The 25,473-nt window shown below is 34.8% G+C and overlaps 1 protein-coding gene across 1 annotated transcript in view; it reads left to right on the plus strand.

The window, feature by feature from the left end:
* The window catches only part of LOC149500979 (apoptosis-stimulating of p53 protein 1-like), a 156,253-nt gene that overhangs the window by 57,676 nt on the left and 73,104 nt on the right, over positions 1–25,473 (plus strand). The window contains exon 4 of the mRNA XM_089734641.1: positions 5,332–5,421. Within this exon, the coding sequence (XP_089590767.1) occupies positions 5,332–5,421 (90 nt within the window). The remainder of the gene's footprint in view (positions 1–5,331; positions 5,422–25,473) is intronic.

A 25,473-nucleotide genomic window follows, 5' to 3' on the forward strand; every position in this document is an offset into this window, starting at 1 on the left:
TGAAGGAATAACATCGTATAATAAAATTCAAACCAGCAAAATTATAATTTGTGTAACTACTGGTGGTAGGACTTCCTGTGAGTCCGCACGGGTAGGTACCTCCACCCCGCCTATTCCTGCCGTGAAGCAGTAATGCGTTTCAGCTTGAAGAGTGGAGCAGCCGTTGTAACTATACTGAGACCTTAGAACTTACATCTCAAGCCGTTATAAATGTCTATGGGCTCCGGTAGCCAGGGTTGTAATGACGATGTAGACGCCGCTGTGGTGATATCTGGCGAGGATGGAGTATTTAGCGTTTGCGATGATAAGTAAATTTAACACCAGGTAGGCTGTGAGCTCGTTCACCCATCTAAGCAATAAAAAAAAAAAAAAATTTTTCAACTTATAAGCTATAGTTTTAAAAATAATACCTGACGAGGCGATAAAAATTCAATTGTTTTCATTAGAAGTGGCCAGTTTATTATTATTGTTATCATCAAACTAAGCCTATGATGAAGTTATGAAACTAGACCATAAAATAGGACATCATTCTCGGAACCGACGTAAAATTAATAATGAAGTGATAAGGCTCCGAATTATTTTTGATAACTATTACCCCTGTTATCTTTAAATTACATTAAAGAAATATATTATTAATCATAAGTTTAACATATGGGTACGCACTACGTGTAGGTTATCTATACATACTTAGTTTGGCCATAAATACTGTTACAATTAAAAATAAAATAAAAACTACTGCAAATAACATTTATTACTTTTACAGTGTGTTGGTTTAATACATAAATATAATACAATTTAAAGTATAAAAAGCTTATTCGAAGTGGTCTCCATTGGCTGCACTACAGCCCTTTAAACGTTGAGGCCAGTTATCAATAGAAGCACGCACTGTTTCCATGGGAAAATTTTTCACTGCCAATCGTACGGATTGTTTTAGGGACTCCAAATTATCATGGCGTTTAGAGCAAGCCGTACTCTCTAAAACTGACTATAAATCATAATCCAGGGGATTAAGATCGGGACTAGACGACGCCAGTCTTCAGCTCTGATGAAGTTCGAAACGTTCGTTTCCAACCAAGACTGCGTAGACCGAGCTTTATGACCTGGCGCCGAGTCTTGCTGGAAGGACCATTCTTGATTATTGAACATGGTGTTGTTAAGGGGCTTCACTACCTTCTCAAGAATGGTATCCTGATAGATTTGTGCCGATGTTTTGATACCTTTTTCACAAAAGTATGGCTCAGTCACTGCTTCATAGTTAATATCCCACCAAACCATCACTGAAGTCGGATAGTGCCCACGTTGCACTCTGTCGACTAATTGGGAAACTTCCTTAGAGCTTTGAGCACAAATACGGTCATTTTGTTTGTTGAAATGTTGCTCAATTGTAAAAAAAATCTCATCCGTAAACAAAATTTTTCTATGACCTCCCTTTGCGTACCGCTTCAGTAGTTGTTTCGATTTTACCACCCTATTCTCTTTTAAATTATCAGTTAAGAAATGACCAGTACGTCTCTTATAGGCTGCAAGTCCTAAGTCATCTTTTAAAATACGCGACATGGTTCTAGGTGCTATCTTCATCTCCCGAGATAAAATCTTTTGCTTTCGGACAGGATTTTTTCGAATTCTTTCCCTTACTGCTTTGACCACCTTTTTCGTACGAATACTACGTGGACGGCCAGATCTTTTTCTGTCACAAACAGAGGAGGTCTCATTGCACCTATTAATAGCCCGGTACACAAACATTTTACTAATACCAAGCGTATGGAGAGTTTTAAAAATTGCATTTGGCTCCATCCTACTTTGTGTAATGCAATCACAGCGATTCGGTTCTCTTTATCACCCCACTCCATTTTAATATCGCAAAATATTGTACAATGTATTGGCGCCAAAATGAGAAAACTCAATGAGCAATCATATAAAAATGACAGATTCCAAATTCAAAAGTAATATTTTGTTTATTTTTAATTGTAACAGTATTTATGGCCAGACTAAGTATAAAAATTAATTGCTGTTCGTTAGTCTCACTAAAACTCGAGAACGGCTGGACCGATTTGGTTAATTTTGGTCTTGAATGATTTGCGGAAGCCCAGAGAAGGTCTAAATGGTAAATAAATATGAAAATGGTCGGAATTAAATAAAAATAACAATTTTGTTTTTCCTTTGATGTGTCCCCGGTCGGACGGCTTCCTTTTGTTTGTTTTAAGTTTATTTTATACAAAAGTTTAGGTCTTTTATTTATCGATTGAGGCAATACGAAGTCTGCCGGGTCAGCTAGTAAATAAATAAATAAACAAGCATGCGATCTCTTGTTGGAATTATTTTGGTGTATTTGAAAGAAGTATATTTATAACACAAAAGTTTGCTTAATACGGGGAATCGAACCCACGACCCTCGGCCCAGCACTACTGCACCCACCGTGTTACTCAATTAAATAAATAATGTAAGAAATTGATTGATCAATATATATAAGTATATATATAGGAGCCAGATTAGGTTCCGCTTATGATTTATTTATTTACTCATTGAATATTTTATACGACTCAGTTTGTTAATGATAGTTTAGTTCATATTTTTTATCGTCCGAAACTGTAATGTGTGTAGACGTGGAGCTGTAAATTACTGCCCCTTTTCTTTTTTTCATCTAAAATATTAAAGTTACAGCTAGTACATATTTCAATAAGGAATTTGTATGATTTCTGATTTGAATGATACCATCAAAACGTTATTTTTAACTTAAACAGCCGAAACCGTAAAAAGTTCTTACTATCAAAATTAATAACGAATAATGTTTGTTTAGAAAACGTACGTCTAACAGCGAGATGGTGCTTGTCGACGTACGTACAGTTTTAGCTTTTGTCAGCTATTTTTATATTTATATATCATCATAATTTTTATATATAGGCAGATGAATTAGGTCGATGTCAGAGTTTTAGACACACGTGCGATTTTTTTTTATTGCTTAGATGTGCGGACTAGCTCGCAGTCCACCTGGTGTTAAGTGGTTACTGGAGCCCATAGACATCTACAGTGTAAATGCGCCACCCACCTTGAGATATAAGTTCTTAGGTCTCAAGTATTAATTACAACGGCTGCCCCACCCTTCAAACCGAAACGCATTACTGCTTCACGGCAGAAATAGGCAGGGTGGTAGTACCTACCCGTGCAGACTCCCAAGAGGTCCTACCACCAGTACGAAATTAGAAAGCAACATTAACCTTTCAGCTACATACCTGATCCTGTGGACCGAATGGTAAACAGTCGACGTCGCCCTAAGGACATAATTACGGATCCTCCCGATCCATTAGCGGTGCTTTTAGGTACCTCAAGCACAGGTCACTGTACTCGCTGAACGCGTCGCTTGCGACGAAGGGATAGACAAGTAAATTAACCCATAGACACAGCCCACTGAGTTTCTCGCCGGATCTGCTCAGTGGGTCGCGTTTCCGATCCGGTGGTAGATTCTGCGAAGCACTGCTCTTGCTAGGGCTAGTGTTAGCAACACTTCGGGTTTGCCCGTGAGCTCACCTACACGTTAGGGCCAAGCTGAAATAGCCTCTCAAAGCTATCAGTATAGGTAGAAAAATAAACCTTTGAGCAATTAAAACGCTTTAGAAAAATACAGAACAGTTTTATAGTAAAAAAGTATATTTATTTGATAGAATTTCAAAATATCCCGTGTAAGGACAAGAAGGGCAAATTAAAAAATCTTTATATTCTAAAATGTACAAAGATTTCCTTTGAGATTATTTTAAGAAACCAGATCGTATCGTCTTACCTTAAATATAATAGATATGATAATACTGTTAGGCATTGTAGACGTCTGCTTTAGACATGAAAACGAACACAAGGTTTTGTTGTGAATAGGGCCAAAGATAAATTTATTATATCTTGTCTTTTAACCAGTGCGACTAAGCCGAACCAATAATTCTTAGATAAATTTCGCTATTTAGAACTCTGTATTCTATGGTTTAACGAATTTATGGAAAAAAATTAAAGGTGGTTAATAAAATTGTTCTTTTTTTTATTTATTTTTTATTGCTTAGATGGGTGGACGAGCTCACAGCCCACCTGGTGTTAAGTGGTTACTGGAGCCCATAGACATCCACAACGTAAATGCGCCACCCACCTTGAGATACAAGTTCTAAGGTCTCAAGTATAGTTACAACGGCTGCCCCACCCTTCAAACCGAAACGCATTACTGCTTCACGGCAGATTTCTTACTTATTGCGAGTTAAAACTTCCATTGCGATGAGACACTTTCATGACTTATGCCGGTGTGGTGTTTGCGTATGCGGCCCGCACCCATATAAGCTTCCAAATTTTAGAATTTGGCTTATATAGGGTTACCGTTAAAGCACCGCGGTACGCCAATCATATAATAATTCACAATGGTCTTTCTCAAACCCACGCGTTTAAGCACTATACGTTAAGAATTATATATTTTATCTATACTAATATTATAAAGAGGAAAGATTTGTTTGTTTGTTTGTTTCGAATAGGCTCCGAAACTACTGGACCGATTTGAAAAATTCTTTTTCCATTATAAGCCGACATTGTCCCTGATGAACATAGGCTACTATTTTTTATTTTATTTTTTGGTTTCATGTGTGTTTTAATGTTTCCGAAGCGAAGCGAGGGCGGGTCGCTAGTATGTAAATAAGAAGAACGCTATTTTGAGACGCGTTTTGACAAAGCTCTAATTGTGGGCGTTGCTAACTCGACTGATCTAGAAACGTCCTGATAGATCTACTTAATCCACTCCCAGTGTTGATGGACGCTTTGCAGACACCATCGTCACCGCATTCATCGAAGTAAGGCTTAGCATCAGGCGTTGAATAACTCGCTGAATCTTTACAGCAGTTTGCGATTTCGATCCGACAGTAAATGCACCCTGCCTATTTCTGCCGTGAAGCAGTAATGCATTTCGGTTTGAAGGGTGGGCCAGCCGTTGTAACTATACTTGAGAACTTAGAACTTATATCTCGAGGAGGGTGGCGCATTTACGTTATGGATGTCTATGGGCTCCAGTAACCACTTAACACCAGGTAGGCTGTGAGTTTGTCCACCCATATAAGCTATAAAAAAAAACTCGAGAAGCTGTCTTTAAGTTAGTAGGCTTCGGGCAATTGTTGCAAAACAACATCTTTGACAGAAATCGATTTTAGTTTCCAATTATGTATTTTCAAAAAGCTTTTGTTTTGATTGTTAGTTTATAATAGTAATAATTTAATATTAAACACCCTTTCAAATATCGAATACTGACAACAACAGAATCGCTAATTAAAGTTTTAATAAATTTTATTTTAATTTAGTTTATTTCATATTTTCCAGTTCATGTTCTGCAAGAGACAGAGCTACCACTAGAAGTAGCTTCAGCTCTCGGGCCCGACGTGCAATTTGTACTCAAATACATCGATATCGGTAAGTTTAATAAAGCAAAATTGTAGAAAAAGACTTGTTTAATTACAACTTATTCGACGCTTGATAGGCAAACGTGACTAAGCGACAATGCGTGAACTTTACAGTAAACTAATTTAAAATTGAAATACCTGAAAAAAAATCTATTTTAACGAATCTAGCTGTAGGATTGAAATGATTTTAATAGACCTAGAAATATATTTTTTTGCGCATCGCATAAGGTTATTGCCTATCATTTATGTACAAAGCAGTTATTGTGGCTTAGTCACGTTTGCCTTTCAAGCGTCGAATGTATAGTAATTTTTTATGCTTCCGAAAAATCAATCTGTTCTTTCGCAACGATGATTCTTAACAAAATATGTATGCTTGACTTTTATGTGAACAATACATGTGCTAATTTCGCAAAACGTTTGTTACCTACGAGATATATATTCGTGTACTTTATTTTGTCAAGTGACATTTTTATTCGCCAAGTGTGATTCACGATCGTGCGACTAGAAAATGTCATTCAGATTATTTAAGGCAAATATGAAACATTTTTGAATATTTTTAAATAAGAAATCGGATTTAAAGTGGTTGAATTTAATCGATTTTTTAAGTGAAATAACGAATTTTTTTTTTAAATATTATGCTTTAAGTAGCACTATATAGTTACCGGCTAATAGGTAGGTACAACAAAGTGAATACTGCTACACTTTTTCAGGCATGAAGCTCTGAAGGCTTAAAAATATGAAAATAGGAAAAGTTCTATGATTTATTCTTATACTTTTTGTCTCATCTGACAATTTGTGAAGCTTACATTGTGACAAAAAATTTACAGTAAACCGTGCACACTGTAAAACCATGAAGTTGTATGTCTGCATCTCACGAGTGCCCGTGACATTTTTGCTATTTTATTAGTTTTTTCTTGACTTAACAAATAAGGTCATTGTACTTAGTTTTTCCTTCGCCGTTACTAGCACGTTCCCTGTCCTCGGGAAACTTAATTACATTATTTTTCTTGGCGTGACAGACACTTATTAGAAACCAATAAATCCACAGTCAAATTATGTTGCGACGAAGATTAATGGATTCGGATCTAACTAGAGACGTCAAGCACATTTTAAAAGTTCTCGATGCTAAAGTGTTGCTTTGAATGTGTTATTTTCTTTTGTAATAAGGATTTCATTAATCAGAGTTATTTATTTTCAAGTACATTGCTATTGAGAGTTCAATCTTACGTTTTGAGTTGGGCACTGATTTTCTGATGGGAAAAACACTTAATACCGGATGAGCCCGTTAACTCCTCTGGCTAAATACACCAGACAAAAGTTAAGAATGTAGTAAGCGACCACAATTTCGAAGCTGAGATCAAGTCAATCGATCTAGACGCGTAATGAACCAATGTTGCCATGACAAAGGAAAACGTCTGCCACATATGAAATTAAAATATTAAAGTTCAATAACTTATTTAAATTTGATTTTATTACTAAAGTAAACATTAATTTGAGTACTTACCAATATTTAAAACCTATAAGGTCAAATAAAATTGAAATGAATGTTCAAATTTAATTGACATGAATATTTAAAACGAAACTGATAAAGACTAAACGCATTCTGGTAGTTCATTACCGTGGTGATAAAATGACGTCGTACAAAATACTACGTTATCATCAAACCACAATCAAGAAAGCATTCACACAAACTAACCCATACTCTTACACAATTCACCTGTTGGCATCGTATTTAGAGGCTTTGCGCTCACGCAGGTTGTATCTCCCTCCATACCGCTGTGACATAGTGCTCGCTCTCTCTAAACCACGGTGTTTGATAGAGGTAGACAATTCAAATATGTCGGTAATGCAGCAAACGGCTGCTTCGTCGACTGGTCCGACTGGATCAACGGTCTTCTCGCGTATAGCGGACCTAACTTAGTTTTAACTTAACATCACGACATGACGATAGTTTGATTTGAATTATTCTGTCAATTCAAGTTATATTTTAATGTATATGTATATATATTAATGAAGGGGACGTTCGAGTGATCATTGTGACGAAAAGTGTCGGGATTTGTTTGTTCAATTACGATTTAGTTTAAAATACAGCCTTTCTCGGAGTGAATGTATTAATCACGCTGTGTACCTCAGTGTTATGTAGGTTCGTTAAAAGTGCCAGTGCGAAGTTGAAGTTCGAATTTGTGTTAAATGAAAAAGGAGGTTTTATACGTTGTACGTTTTGTGCTTATGTGTTTTGTGTACCAAAGTGCTTTCAGAGGATTGAGAGATTAACTTCGTCGCTGCGCAGGGTATGTGTTGGACTAGAACTAGAAGTACATTTAATTTTAGTGAAATAGCATTATACCGTTAGGAATTTTATGTCGATAGATTTTGTGCTCATTTCAAGATGTTGTTAAGTACCCCTCGTGAATATAAAATAAAATTATAATAACCGTAAAGGTTTGACTAAGCTGAATATTATAATATAATTTTTAAATAGTTGAAGCTCCTATTAAAATGATTATCGGTACACGTGCGTCTTAAATCCATTTGATATCAGAGTAAAAGGTAGTAGGTGGGTCGCAATTTAAATTGAAATTGTATCGAACCCGTCTAACAAGTTGGGCAAACGAATGTTATGACTAAATTAACGTTTGGCCAACACGTAGTAGGTATATGCTTAATTTTCATTGAATTTTTGCTATCAGTATAATTTTGGTACATCCACTACAATTCTATGAGTATTATGTTCGATTAATATTCGAGTTATGAAACAATTTAAGAAATATAAAGTATTGTATTAGTATTTTTTAGTAGGATTTGTAATAAACTTGTTACAGCCTAATAAAATAACGGTATTTTATTCCGATAACATCTCTCGAAAAATAATAAAAATAAAAATACTTTTAAGCCATTCCGGTCCTATGACTAAAGTAATGTATGACTTATAATGTTTTTTTGTATTGCTTAGATCTGTGGACGAGCTCACAGCCCACTTGGTGTTAAGTGTTATTGGAGCCCATACACATCTACAACGTAAATGCGCCACCCACCTTGAGATATAAGTTCTAAGTTCTCAGTATAGTTACAACGGCTACCCCACCCTTCAAACGGAAGCGCATTACTGCTTCACGGCAGAAATAGTCAGGTTGGTGGTACCTACCCGCGCGGACTCACAAGAGGTCCTACGTCCAATACGTGTGGACACTGGACCTCAAAGGGTTAAGATTTAGTCGACGGACGACCGTGACCACGGAAACTGTAAAATATTCGAAATGTCGGATATACCTATACTAATGTTATGATAATAAAAAATGTGAGATTTAACCGTAAAAGTAGATTTATATTATAAAACCAAGGACTAGCGCAAACCGCACAAGATGCTCAATAAAACGAAGTCACTGGAATTAGCTAATTAGCACGCATGGATTTAATTCAATTAAAATCTAGTGCTTAAAATCTTTTCAGACTCATTTCATTAAATATGAAGGGTGAGGCAGCCGTTGTAACTAGGTATACTGAGATCTTAGAACTTATATCTCAAGGTGGGTGGCGCATTTACATTGTAGATGTCTATGGGCTCCAGTAACCACTTAACAGGTGGGCTGTGAGCTCGTCCAACCATATAAACAATAATAAAAAAGAAACAAAATTATTACTTACAATTACACATCATACATTCAAGTTAAATATAAATAATAACACAAGTCTAAATTTAAATAATAAGCAGTTTAGAAAACGAAAAAGAATATTTTTAAATTTATTAATATTTAATACTTGTGTAAAAGCCCGTATATTCTTAAAATTTTAAAACAATAAAACGTAATACGTTATTTTTGTACATACTTGAGTGTAATACAAGGTGCTAAGGTTCACTTTCCTTAACAGAAATAAATTGATAGCTTAAGGCTTCCACAAAAAAAGTGGCCATTGCCGACGCGGCACATTCCACGAATGCCTTTAATTAGAAGCAGGTAATGCCCAAAGAGTATTATATATCGCTCTGTTCGACCATGATGGCCAAAATTTAAGGGTTTGTGTTTTTCAATTGGTTTGAGTGAACCGATTAAAAACGTAATGCTTTTTATTTTATGAACCTAGCTAGAACTCTTTCAGCATTAAGTAAACATAGCACTGAAATATCATCTATTTAAATGCAACTCATTGTTGTTAGATTTTATTGATACAAAATATCTAGTATTTACTCTTTTTTTTTCCTACCTATGCTCATAGTCTTGAGAGGCTATATCAGCTTCTGCTTGACGTGTAGGTGAGCTCACGGGGCTCAAACTGGGTTTGTTGCTAATACTGGCCCTAATAAGAGCAGTGCTTCGCAGAATCTACCACCGGATCGGAAACGCCACCAACTGAGAAGATCCGGCAAGAAACTCAGTGGGCTATGTCTATGGATTAATTCACTCGTCGAGCCCTTCGTCGCAAGCGACGGGTTCGACGAGGATGGTGACCGGTGCTTGTGGTGCCTAAAAGCACCGTTAATGGATCGGGAGGATCCGTAATGACGTTTTTAGGGCGACGTCGACTGTTTATCATTCTGCCTACAGGATCGGGTATGAGTGTATTTTACTACAAATTGCGGGACAGTATTACGTTCGCTCGATTAATCTAATTTGTCTGTTTTGAGCTCGTTGAGGTGTTCTGAGTGTTCTGTTGTCGTGTACTGTACAAGCGAATTTATAATCAGGCTTTGGGATGAGCTTCCTTGCGCGTTGTTTCTCCATATTCTTTAGTGATATCAGCGTATACCACTGTCTGGCAGTTTCCTTGGCATTGCCGATGTTTGTGAACGACCGTAACCCCGATTGGCTTATCTACCTTCTTTTGAATGAAAAAAGTTGTTTCTTATTAAATGTTCTTAAATATACCCATTTATCCTAATTTTTATTTGGGTAATAATATAGAATTTTGCCTTTATAATTTTTTTTTTAAATAATAAGAACCATAAAACCTTTTATATTACCAGTTATACTACACTAGAGTGACAAACAGAAAGTTTTTTTTTAAATCAAATAATTAATGCAGAGTATCTGTAAGTGACACTCTTCAAATTGGATTTCCGACGTAAATCAGCAAAAACTTGAAAGACAACAAAGATCTCTAAGGAAAAAAAAGGTGAAAAGTCCACGTTTAAAATTTGAAAGCCACGGAACTTGATTTGCCTTATTTTATTAAATTTTCGTTGTACCACGTAAAGCGGTATTATGTTAGTTATGATTTTAATATATTTGAATTGAATTTCCAAACACCGCAATCTAATTACTTAATTAGATATAATAAATAATACGTTCACGTCGATTGATACGTACGATCATGGAAATTAAGAAATAACCAAGCGGAATTTTATTCGGTCATTGAACTTAAAATTAATTACTTCCCACACAAACAAGCCCAAAGTCTAGAATCATTTGCAAAGTAGTATTCTAGCAAGATTTCGGGCTCGTAATTTAGTGTTTGGATTTATTGATGTGTGTGTGAAGCCGATTGTTATGAATAGTATTATACTTGTTATCTCTATCCAAAAACGTTTTTATTTCTACAAGAATAGAATAATTGGTTAAAAATTTTTGGTCACCAATTTTAAAACGTATGTATTTCTTTCAATTGTATTTGGCTTAAACGTTGTCATTTTGTTCCATGATTTGAATTAAAATATGACATAAAAGTATCAGGAATACACGATTTTTTAAAGGCTCTAAACATAATGGATAATAAAAAACATCGAACAAAGAGTTTGTGTTAAATTTTGCATTTCCAATGGAATTTCGTGTTCGGGGTCACTGAAAATGCCATAGAAGGCGGATCGAAACAGTGAATCGATGAGTATAGTAAGGCGTGTGATTCGTGTGTGATGTGTGGCCCTCAAAAGTGGTCGTGATATGATGGAAGATTTACTTCGCTCTAGTAGGCCATCAAAGTCTGCAACTGAAGTTAAAATTGCAAAAGTGAGGGAAATAGTGACTGGAAATCTTCATTCATGTTTGAGAGAGATAGCTGCTGAACTGTCTTGTGTCTCGCGAGACGATTCGTGCCATTTTGAATACTAATCACTTGGGTAAGAAACGTGTTGCTGTTCGGCTCAATAGAAATTTTCGCCAAAACTGATGAAATGATATGCCAGAACGAGCCAATTCCGACCAATTTCGGCCAATTCCGAACATTCATGTAACGCATAACTAATGGTGACGATGGTTGGATGCTTTTATGGTTTAATTTTGGGATTGTTATTATGATTATATTATTTCGTCGTCTGTGATCAAGAAACTAAACAATTCAAAACGTCATAAATAATAAAATGACAATCAAAACACGAGATTAATCTACAAAAGTAATTTTAATTATGTCTACGACCCGATAAAACCGAAGAAAATACTAACGTTGCTAATTTTATAGTAGATGTTTGCGCAAGAACCGAAAGAACAGTTGCCAATAGCGTGGGGAAATAAAAAAAGTGTGTGTGTCCGCTCCGACGCACGACTGGAGTTTACTGGATATAAAAAATTAAACGAAACAATACGAGAAATAGTTCTATATTACGACAACACGATACACTACAGATTATTAACAAATTAACGAGACACAAAACAAACGACTAACAAATATATGAAAATACAATAATGAGAGAAACGCGCGATCAGTACGAGGCTTTGTGGCGGACTGCCGGCGCAGCAGCCCGGCGCGCATTTCGTGTGACATGCGCATAACGCATTTCGTGTGACATGCTAGTACGATTTTGGTCCCCATAATTTTCATACCCCGGGCCTATATATGTAAATCGATTCTAAAGGAGTAAACTCCAAAAATACACATTTCTCTCATTCTTTACTTACATAATTCGTATGTGCAAATCAGACATTACATTAGATTTACTTTCTCTTGATAATGTTGCTCTCAGAATCATTAGCATGTGTACGTTACTCTCGAACATAAAATATTTAGAGCGTGTTCGTTCAAAAAATTCAAAAGTGAAATGTTTCTTAAATTGCTTTATAATTCGGAATAGTTTTATCTGTAGTTTAAAGATGAAAATCTTAGTATATGAATTTTCAGTATACACAGTTTAGATAATCATACGCGTTTTTCAAATGAATTTCTTGAAATAGCATAGGTTCAATAATGTCTAAGTTAGACGCTCTTAATCTGCTGGTGACCGTATCGGTAAATAGTCGAAGGGGATGTATAGAAATACGTACTTAGTAGCTTATTTCACGAACTACTTCCGCGATGAAGGAAGTATAGCATTTAGTAAAAATCAAATTTAGAGCGTATTGTAATGTCGCACTGGTAGCATTCTCTAAGTATACTAATACTGCGACCGATGGTAGTAGATGACGTCGCTCGAACTTGCTCAGGTGGGTGCCATCGTCTGGTCTGTTTCTGTTCCGAAGCATTCATGCATTCCATTTTGAAGGATAAGACAGCGGTTATAAAACATTACAATCGATCTCTCATCTCAATCTCGATGGTGGCATCCGCATTTTGTCGTCTATGGGCTGCGATAAGCCCTTAATATCAAATGGGCCCTAAAATTGTTCAGTCACATACATTATACACGCAATAAAAAATAATAATGAAAAACCAAACTGCTTACACAATTTAACTTAAAACAGTGTAGTTTTTTAAGCATTTCTTTATAGAACATTAATGATGTTTTCGAACTTTGGTTGTCCAGTATTTAATGGGACCAAGTTTTTTGTTTAAACGTTGAATAGTGCGGAAAACAACATAGTCGGCTGTTGATCGTCTAAATATTGACAGTGTCAGGCTCCATGGCGACCCGGAGCCCGTTTGGAATCTCGAGAAAGTTGACCAACACCAAGATGAAGTGGATGGGTTGCCAGAACCAGTTCTGTGAATCGCAAGTGTAAGCGAGCAATAAGTTAGGAAACCACGATTAAATGGTTGCGGGCTTTGCCGCCAAAAATATGTGTTACAATACTTATCGTTGGGTTGTGTAGGCGTATATGATTAATGTTATATTCGATTTTAATATTATGTAAAAATTATTCAAATCGTATCGTAACACGAACATTTGAGCACAGTCTGTTTTTTAGGTCATTAAATATAAACAAACGCATTTTACAAAAAAAATCCTCACGTCGAGATTACAAGAAAAAATACCCTTCAAGAATAACATAAACTTAATTACCTATCTATTAATTCGGGTATAGTTCAAGCGTTAAACACAACATTCGGAGCCACGAGGAACAAAGTGCCCCATACAAATGAATAGAGAAAAAATCCCATGCCATTCCTCTCACGTGCCATTGTGAATTGTTTCAGCTATCTAAACGCCGACATTTAATTGTCGTGGCCTCATTGTCACTAGTATCTTGGATCTCTTGACAATAGCCCTACAGACGTAGATTGCTGACTTCAGGATTAATGTTAGAATAGATTTGCCTGAATTACTTTCGTTTAAACTATTCGAATTGAGCTTGGCTGAATGCAATTCTGAAGTGACGGTTTATCCTTGAAGCAGTTTGAGGGCTCGACGAGTGAATACTCACTACATAGTATAAAACAAAGTCGCTTTCTCTGTCCGTATGTATGCTTAAATCTTTAAAACTACGCAACGGATTTTGATGCGATTTTTTTAGTAGATAGAGTGATTGAAGAGGAAGGTTTATATGTATAATAACATCCACTAAATAGTGGAGAAATCAATAATAAATAACAGTTTCCGAAGTGAAGGGCGGGTCGCTAGTAAGGGTATAAAGTTCACTTAAGACCGTTTTAAATTTAAGAAAAGCAACGTATTGATAAATAAGCTGATATACTTTATATTCATTTTCATGTCATTTTCTAATGTCAGTTTATTTCGGCAACTAAAAAAATGTAATACGATTCACTAATTCCTATCAATTTCACAGTAATAACGTCTAAGAGAAGTGATGTATAACTTTCATTTGATTGAGCTTCACAAGAAACGTATGCGTATCCATTTCCTGCATTGCCATTGTCTTACAATTCAATGACTTGTTAATGCAAACGCGAGCAATGTGAATTCCAAGTCTGGAACTAAACGAAGACGCTTTGATTTAGAGACACCTTCCGTGTTGAAGGAAATGATGATACCTTTTGTATCCAGCATGTGTGTTTTAATACCAGTACCTATATTGGAGTAGTTTGTACTGATTTTTCAATTTAACGTTTTTAGCGTAATAATTTTTTGACTGCTTTTTGTAGGCATGCGAGCATTACGATGCACCTGATGGTGAGTGGTTACCGTCGACCGTCGCTTATGGACGTCAGCAATACCAAGGGACAGTCAAACCACTACCTAACACTGATACTCTCGATACTCTATATTCGGAGTTGAGATTTAGGCAAACTTACTTGAGACCTTAGAACTTATATCTCAAGGTGGGTGGCGCATTTACGTTGTTGATGTCATGGGCTCCAGTAACCATTTAACACCAGGTGGTCTGTGAGCTTGTCCACCCATCTAAGCAATAAAAAAAAAATACTATTTCGCTGTTTTACTCTTTGTATACATTTTATAAAACACATACTAAATGCAAACTCTAAATGTGTCCTACGGTTGTATTCACGTTTTTACTATACATAAATGGGAATATAAACTTCATGTACTTGCTTGTTTGTTTTTATTTATTTCCAATTCTGTTTACGATTATGAAGGCCACATTTTCCCTCATCAAAAGCCTTAAACTTGTAATTGAATAATTTTCTAACAACCAAACATCTGGACTGCCCTCGGGATTATATTATGTATAGCCCATTTTACTTTACGGCCTTGGAAACTATTTCTTTGAGAAAAGTCATGTCCCTTGCCCCGTTGCTTTTTTGCTCTACTGAAAAACCATATGAAAAAAGCACAAAAATGAATTCAAAAATCAAATGTTGAAAATGGAATATTGATGATGATGCAAACAGTTTTTTTTCTGTTTTTGTTAGCAATTTTAATTTAACGTAAATAACAAAAAAAATGAGCATTTGAAGATAGAATCGTTTAATGCTAAAATTATGTCTAACAACAAATGTAATCGATTAATTAGATTGTGATTAAAGTATATTAATAGATCGAACAAAGGTGCAATGTGTATCGTTTACCGAACATTTACATTTAAATGGTGACCGTTTGTGGTCAAAATAGATTGTATCGTGTTTCAATCGTGAGTACTGTTTCGAACTGTCAAAAGATTTAAATCGATTTAAATTAGAATAGCATTTAACAAAACTTTTTTTAAATAAAGAACTATACTGATACTCTATTCACTTCACTGTCTGAGAAAATTGATAAATACAAAATAGGTATCAATAATCTCTGGTAAACAGAGTGAGGGCCAGCTCCAACAGTATCCTGAGCATGATCGCAAGCAGGCTGGACTGTATATACATGGGTCGCTGTGGTGCCATCTCCCATGGGATGTTACCACAGTAATTCATTGTGATGTAAATATAACTACTAACATAGGTCTAAGTTTTATTAACAATTTATATCAGTCATGGATACTTGAAATAAAAACATTATTATTATTATTATTATTATTAATAAAGTCCACAATATTTCGAATTAGCGAGCCTAGTGACCTTTCATTTGACAGAACGACATTAAATGCTTAGTACACATTAATACTATTCATTTGTATTCAAACCAAAGGTTTTATTTAGAACCATAAAATCAAGATTAGTCGCATGTAACTTAACTTTTGAATGTATGTATGCGTTTTCTAAAAACCGGTTTTTTTTTCGAATGTCAAGTGGTCCTATAAAATTAATAAGGTCAAATTACGCTAGTTATAAATTTAAATGTTTAAAGAAGAATGTGAATTCTTATACACATTTCGAAAAGGTAGCGTTTAACTGTATTTTTCCATAGTTCGTATTCGTAATTTTTAAGACAGCTGTCATGTCGATTATATCAGGCTTAGAAAGTTGATTATATGAAGTCGATATCAGATTAATAACGTGACAAAAATAGGCTTACATAAATATCAATACTAAGCTCTAACACGCCGTATAAACACAAGTATCAGCTCTGTAATCTGAATTAACATATTTTAAATCATTACAACGTATCATACTTATGAAATAATTGCGGTTTACTTTCATATCTTACGGAATAGATCATAAAAATACACTAAATACACAATTAAAAAAAAATAGTGGTGGTAGATCATGTCTGTACGTAGGGTATCATCATCCTGTTCCTTTCTGCCGTGAAGCCATCATGGGTTACTGTTAAAAAGGTTTAACAAATGCCATATAGACTTCTATTTGCTCTAAGACAGTCAGAGCGCATTGGACCCAACCGTTTAGCATGATGTGATTGTAAGCTCGTCTGTTCATATCAACAATTCTATTCTATGATAGAAAAGTAGTCATATTATATAAGCAATTAGGTATTTTTTATTGTTTTAATTGTGTTTGTTACATTCACACAGAAAAATATTTCGTGTGTGAAATTGTTATACTTAATACAGAAATATTTGGTTTTTTACTTGTTTCTTTTATTATTTGTTAATTTTCAAATTTAGTAGTTAATTTAGTGCTAGTAGCTAATTAAAGCATTAAACCAGGACAGAAATATTAAACAGATTCATTGAAATATTTTGATAAGTTTGTGACTTCACTACTGGACTAGACGATTATTTGATGTATTGAATGGGTATCGAAATTTTGAATAATTTTAATTTTATAAACACCTTGACAATCGGTCAAAAACTTGAAGTGCAAGTGACATTTCTTGTAATCGCTTAGCCGCTCGTGCTGTGCAGAACAGCTGAAGGTTTACTGTTAAGGAAAGGTATCTTACCAATTCAACCTTTGAAAAAAGCTGAAGATGATGCATTCTTTATAGAATGCCATATTGCGCAAGTAAAAAAAATTAATAATATTGAGTATTACTGCCATCAATAGCTCAGAAAAATACCAAGTGCTTCCAGTTATAAATTACGGACCGCTTAGAGCCTTATGTGTTTAAAAAAGTTCTTTCTCGTTAGTATTTATATGTATTATGTATGCTACATATTCCGTGCATGGTTTTCTTCTTTTTTCCTATATCTAATCGCTTGTAGTCTAAAGGGTTATTCCGGCTATGCTCGGACGGGTAGGTGAGCTCATGGGTTCAACCTGAGAAAAATTGCTAACACTAGCCCTAGCAAGAGCAGGGCTTCACTGTAGCTACCATCGGATCGGAATCACCACCCACTGAGAAGATCCGACAAGCAACTCAGTGAGTTGTGTCTGTGGGCTAGGTTGCATGTCGTACTTTTTGATGAGCTATTTGAAGAGTTCGACGGGAACGGTGACCGGTGCTTAGACAGCGGGAGTGGATCTGGAGAATCCGGTACAACATGTTTTGGGCGACGGTGGTTATGGGTTGCCTCGTCGCCCTGAGTCGGATACGCAGATAGAGGCGGCCACGATGAGAGGGTTATCATGACGCGCCGCTTTTTCGAAGAATGCGCATGGTATTCCGAGGAATTGTTTCAGATTCCACCATAATTTCTCAATTATTTACATATTACCGTGGCACTGCCCGTTATAAAAACTGATTAATGCATGTTTCCTTTCCCTGAGACGATCGAAATAAATCTTCTGATGTTTCTAAAGCATTCTCGTTCCATAGATTTATGGGAAGACATAGAGGAATGCTACATTAATAGTTTGTTCGACTATTTGTCACGGGTACAGGTGCGGGACCCCGGCCTTCTTGCTTGTATTACATTACCTCAGCTCAACGGCATCAGCGGTATGAATATGCTCCACACAATTAATTACTTTTCCCGCTCTTAATTTCACTGACAGGAGTATGTATTGTAAGTCTATATAGGTGGGGATATCAGCATACTGCCTTTTTTCTAATGAGTCGATCTGAAGGGTAAAATAGTTGAACCAAAAAAATGATTAAATTTCACTCCAACTCACATATCAAATTTCGTTTGTCAAAAACTGCCAACAAACATTACAGTTCTAATTACTTACTTATGCTCTTCATAATGAATTTCTTAAATTATATGGTTTGGAACAACTACTAAAATATTATCGGAAATAAACCGGAATTTTCTGTGGAATGCCTAATTATTATGTATAAGAAGAGAGTATGTTAGTTAAACTGCCAAAAACAGTTTCCGGATTAAATGAAACTTTTTAAATGGGCTGAATAATTATTTCCGAACCATAAAAATGGGTAATTACTTGGTAAGCGCTTATGTAAAATTTCGCTACAGTTGTAATTATTCTAAAATGTCAAGTCAAAGAAAAAATATTAGAGGATAATTAAATGCTTCGTTGTTACTTCTTCATGCCCTTGTCCCACGATACCTTGTCAGCGGAACGTTTATTCGTGTTTTAATTTGATTTGACCTACAATTTTAAGACCGGCGCGTGTCTGACGTCAACTCTTCTTGGGAATAGGCCTGGGATTAGCAAAACAATAGAATGCAGTCCCACGTCGTTCAGGAAAGCGATAAATGTTTAACTGCATATTGTTGACTTTAGAACAAACAACTTTTTTTTTTAAATCTGGAAGTTATGTAAAATGTTACCTACTAAGTACATATATTTCACTATTTATTTTTATGTGTAATATAGTACTGATATAGTATCAGTATAGTATAGTATTATAATTGTGTTAGTGTTTGTATATTTTTTAGATTGGAAAATACACCGTAATAAATATGTTTGCTTAGTTGATTGTTGTTCGTAGGAGCTCGCTCGCGATAAGAACGCTCATTTTACTTTTTGTGTGTTATATTTAGTGCATCGAACACCAGCGGCAACTTCTAGGCGACTGAGTCTGCTGCCGTGGTTGCCAGCGTAGAGTAACTTATTAATATTCATTACAGTGAAAGTATCAAAATTATAAGTAGCATTATGTAATTTTTATGCGATCGCATAATTATAATGGAGTCCGTCCGTCAGTTTATATCTTGAACCTGCCAACTTTTACGTTGTCTATAAAACAAAAATATTTTGAGTTGTAAAATCAGCTGTGTGATTAACGCAGCTGTCCCTATATTAGTAAATTCACACAGATATATAATCGTAAAATCGACCCTGAACAACGTAATTACATATTTGTTTCCACCTGCATAAATTTATTGACGATTTTTGTCGCGTGCGGATACGTGACTCACAATGTGTGGGAACTAATTTAAAAGTCGGGTTTGGTGTAAAGTTTCGTTGAGACAAAACTTGTTGTTATTATTTGTCCTTTTTATAAAAAAAAACAGTTTTTTTATTACTTAGATGGGTGGACGAGCTCACCGGCTCACAGCTCACCTGGTGTTAAGTGGTTACTGGAGCCCATAGACATCCACAACGTAAATGCGCCACCCACCTTGAGATATAAGTTCTAAGTTCCAAATATTGTTACAACGGCGTGTTTACAACAATGTATACGAGTAATAGTTAAAAATAGTAAACAATAAACAAGTTGAGATTTTAAAATAAATAAATTGTCGGTTATGAACTTTAAAAAATATACATTATACTTAAGTTCTACATTTTCGTTATTGGACTTTCTAAGACACTGTAAATAGAGAGAGCCCGATTTAATATTCAACTTACCATTTTTCTTTCCCTGCCGTCGGCGTGACATAAAAATTCTAATGTAATCTTCACACAATAGGTTAAGGCAATAAATCCTTATCTAAAGATAAGCTACTTGTAATAAAAATAACATAATATTTCACGAGAAAGTATAAATTACGAAAGCAGTATTTAAATAAAATTTCTAAAAATACGTGTACGACATTTCTCTTTATTGGTTCAATAATATTTATTTCTGAGCTAGAAAACGCTTTGTTGCTACATATATAAATCTTAAGCTACAGTAAATTTTCTATTTGCTTAAGGCTACCAATTATGAAGACAAGAAAACGTAGATATAGATATATTTTATTTTGTTGTTTAGTTGCTTAAAATAATTTTAATAGAAAACTTCAGCGCTTTGTCAAAGACATCAATATTGAACATACATCAACACGTCTGTTGTTAGGTAAATAAAAATACCTTAAAAATTACTTAAAAAATTTGAGCACTACTCCAAAAACCTTGTTTCTCATATTCTTGAGTCTATAACTATAACCTAAACCGCCATCAGATACTAAATAAAGACTTGGGGAAAAATATGTCAATGTACTATTTCACATCATAATATTCATAATGTACGTTTTGATATCTAAATAATATATAAAAATGAATTGCTGTTCGTTAGTTTAGCTAAAACTCGAGAACGGCTGGAATGATTTTGCTAATTTTGGTCTTGAATTATTATATTTGCGGAAGTACAGAGAAAGGTATAATAGATAAATATGAAAATGCTCGGAATCAAATAAAAATAGCAATTTTGTTTTCCCTTTGATGTGTCCCCCGTCGGACGGATTCATTTTGTTTGTGTTAAGTTTATTTTATTTAGAAGTTTAGGTCTTTTATTTATCGATTGAGGCACTACGAAGTCTGCCGGGTGAGCTAGTGCCTTTTAAAAATTGCAAAGTTTGTGTGTTGAATACTATTGTATACACAGTATTCAACACACACGTATAACTACGTGTGTCTACGTGTGTATGTTTATTGACTATGTACTTTTTACTTTTCTCAATACCTTTGCAATGTGTGCCGCAGGACTAGTAACGAAGAAATAGTAGTAGAATTAAAACATCAACAATACATTTATTGTTATAATGCGTAACGCTCAATTTACTTATACTCGTAATTGGTTTCTAAAAAATCAAATTATCTATTTGGGGGCACTTTGAAGTGAATTGTCGGTAGATAACCAGACAAAACAACGAATATCTTCTCTTCGGCTTATATTCAGAAATTCATTTTGGTTATATTTATAACAGACGTTATAGGTCTTCCGCTCTCGTGAAAGAAATTGCAAAATGTTCACGGAAACAACACAAAAGGTCCTCCGAGAATTGAGCAAGACGAATTCCTACAAAAAGCTATTTATGCAATTACGTTAAAGTCGTCCGTGGGGTTATTGCTAAACTGAGGGGTCAGTCACGCGCTGTTTACGTCCATATTAATACATTATTTGTTTGCATAATAATCACGTTTTAACAATCACAGTCTTGTATATGTATATAAATATAGACCAATAAAATATTGGAAGACATTGATATATTTATGTTTATTGTTTCACTTTTTTTTTTTTTATTGGATACAGATTAGATAGGGCGAGTTTTATATTTTAGTATATTCCATTCCAATTTAAAATTGTTTAACTTTTGGCGTGTGTTGTGTTAGTAATTTGGAAATGTACACTGTAACTGTTCTAATCTTATAACACGCTTTTGAATTTTACTAAAATATTGTTATTTTAATATAAAAAGCACCATTCAAAATCACATTTATTTGTGCTATGGTTACAATGAAGACTTGCCCTAACATCAGTCGAAGTATGCGAGCTAGTCACGACTCTCCCACAGTTTCAAGGACTTTCTTCCATTTCGAAATATTTTAATATTTTCCCAACGTCACTAATGATACCGGAATTGATATCTACATTAAAATATACAATTTGGTATCGAGAGAGCTAATGCTGACTATAATTTTTGTTTTAACAGATTTCGACTACTTCCACTATTAAAATAAGTTAAGAACGGTATTGCGAATTACTGGTGTGAGTTTTGATTCAGGATCCTGCAGTAAAATTTACACTACCGAATCATGTCGTTCCTACGTGTTAGACGACACAACGCGTGCCATCACGCAGTGTCCCTTCACGTCAGAACTGTAGCTTCGTTTAAATAGAGTAAAATATGTACTTTTGAAATCACAGTATTAAAATCTTAAAGTATTATGCGGCCACATAATAATACGAGTAATTTCAATAAGACATTCATCAATTTGAAATTGGAATGCTTAATTTTAAATATAATCCCAAGACATTTGTTTTATAGTGCTGTAAGATTAAACAATAAAAATAATAGATAAACTGTAAAAAACATTATTAATATGTAGATACAGGTTTAAAGGGTGAGACAGTAAATTCAGATTTCGTGTCTCAAGGTGGGTGGCGGGCTGTACAGTATGATTCCTATGGACTCGGGTGCGAAACAGGGCCTTTAGCAGATAGGCTATAATTCGTTCATATACCTACGCTATTAAGAAACTTAACAATCACAGTGCATTAAAATCTTTTATTCATTGAAATTAAACGATTTTCCCGGTGTGAAAATCTATAAAACTGCTATATTTTATAGACCGACAATTTTTATCACCGTACGTTTTCGATCAATTTGGTTTGTGCTTAAAAGCTCTTGAAACTTTGAACGATTTACTCATTTCTCATCACTCAGAGTTTTATAACAAACACGGATTTAAATGTAGTTCTGCGATGAGTTTTCTTTTGTTTTTGTTGTTTTCAGCTTGAACCAGTTACGTAAGCTTACGAAAATCTATCATGAAAATATTTTATTATAATTTTTTAATGTACAACTCATTATTTTTACTTATTAGAAATGATTCAGATTTGTGAGACAGTAAATTAAAAACTAGTTTCCTCAGTCATGTTTTTACCGGTTCCAATTTTAAACGCGAAATTCAAACATTACCAATTTTGGAATTTTGACAATAATAATGAAACTGACCGAAAACCCATATTGAATTTATTTTATAATTCTATTACTAAAACAATATTTATTATGTTGATGTCTTATTTTCATGAACGCTTGCCGTTTGAGCAATAGAGCATTTGACGGAAAAAATTGAGACAGTATATTATTATGACAGTACATTAAAAAATCCACAAAGGAGTACTTTTATATGCAACATAATTTTTGATGTAATAATGGAACTATTGAATAACGTCCGTATAACATTCAACTCAAATACGAGCATGTGTAAAGCAGAGCAGGGAATTTTGAACCTTATATTAAAGTTAGTGACAAAACGAATTTAACCATTGTCCATATACCGGAAGAACGGCTCCCGTCACCGAGGCATTCCGTGACGTCATATTAATATCCGTTACGAGTTCCGCCGGTTTCCGTTATTGTTGCATTTCGTAGAGCCAAGTAATTACCTAGCCAGACACCGTGCAATGCATTCCAAATTCTAATTTTAGATATATTTTCTCATTTCGTTCAGAAAATTGGAATTCACGAAAAGAACGAATTTTGCATTTGAATTATTTTGTTATGTAAGTACTAAAACCTATATTACGATGTAAATATGAGAGTTAGTATTCATCAAACAAATTTTTAATCAATTATTATACTTGTGCATGTTAGTGTCGCGCCTTAATTAACTTCTAACGACAGCCAATAAGTTTTTCCCAAAATAACACCATAATTTTTATTCTTTCTTTAAAAGTTTGTAATTAATTTAAATAAAGGAACATTCTTAACTCATTGTCAGAAATTGAAGTTGTAAGTATCAAGAGATGCTCACTATGCTGGTGCGTACAGGTATAAATTTTTCAAAGGAAATACATATTAGAGAGATACACCCGAACAGCTTCCGCGATAAAATGGAATTCATGGTATGGTAAAAATCAAATATGAAAGATTTATAATTTTGCGCAATTACCATCACGCCTTTTTGTGCCGGGACATACACAATTTTGCGTTCTAATTTAAAGATCGGGGCCGCAGTTATAGAACTCGTATTTGACCATTGAGTGACAGTATTCACGTTGTATTTATTGTCTATGGGACTCGGTAACTACTTAACACCAGACCCTGAAATCGGTCCGTACTTGATCCCAATCATTATACTTTCAGAAATTGGTGATTGGTAAGAAATATTAATTTTTGTAATAAAATTGGAGAATTAACACTTCCTAATTTGCAGAAATTTAATTTCGAACTTTATACAGGCTGAATGTCGGTTGTCAATAAAACAAAGTGCAATATGCAAATGGGTCTCTTTGTTCGAAAGTTCGCGACACTTGCCTGTAGTTCTAAGCGCCATTGTGGTACCATTTACTAATGACTATTGTACTACTCTGTTAAATGTGGCAATTGCAATAATAATAAAGCCAAAGAATTATATATAAGAATATCACATTTTTATTCAGGCAAATGGATTTTATTTATTGCATGAATTATGAGGTGTTTTTATTTAGGACGGAGAAATAAACTCAATGGCAATGCTCACTCGTGCGTATAGAGCACACCTCACCACCACCACTTACTTATGAGGAAAGTTAAGACGGAAATTTAGTTGAGTATACTAACATTACGGACGGATGATGGAGCACTTACTAGCTTAGACCCCATCCAGATCGATTACTGTGTGTTTAACGTTAGATAATTGTCAATTTCTTTTTTTTTTAATTCTTTTATCAATTTGAATCGTATTTATAACGTAATTTTCATGAACATCAAACCGTTGAATTACTTTGAAAGCTTACATCCACGTGAAGGACAGATGGCAATACGATAATTTCATTATTTTGGCTTAATACATATAAGTATTATTTTTTTTTTGGTCAGGAGGAAATCGCCGGACTTCCGCCCTCCACTGGGGACGGCGGGCGGAGCATGTCGGAGTCGAACCGACTAAAACCTCCTGTCGCTCAACAACCAACGTCCAAACCTCACATGAGACAGAACTCATGAAAAGGCAAAGGGGGGAAAGCGAAGTGTTTAGTGCGGAGCACATCTCTCCCATCACCCTCCCCCAATACATATAAGTATAGACTAAGATTACCAGAAAAAACTTATCATTTTTATATTTAGGTTTGTTATTAAAGTGTGCTTCGATTTAAATTTATAACTGTGCTAATTGGCAAAGATGAGCAAGTGGAATTGGTGCTCATGTTCCACTTGTAATAAAAATGAAATAAACAAAATTAATGGATTAGCGTTATTTCTGGTAGGGTAGCGCATATTATGAGTACATTTCTGACATGAACCAATCATATTATATACGTTCCCATTACAATACGTTTGAGACTTAAACCGCATGTGCCAAAATGCGTTGACGTAACCACATTTGGGTATTAATCTCGTCCAATTAATGCAATTAAGAAAATTTCAGTATTATAGATACAATAGTTGTCGCCAATTAAATGAGTTCTCGACCTCATATCTCAAGGTGGGCATCGGCTTTATTTTGTGGTGTGTATTGGGTTCGATAG

The sequence above is a fragment of the Bombyx mandarina genome, chromosome 18 (assembly GCF_030267445.1).
Source record: "Bombyx mandarina strain Sakado chromosome 18, ASM3026744v2".
NCBI classification, from domain to species: Eukaryota; Metazoa; Arthropoda; class Insecta; order Lepidoptera; family Bombycidae; genus Bombyx; species Bombyx mandarina.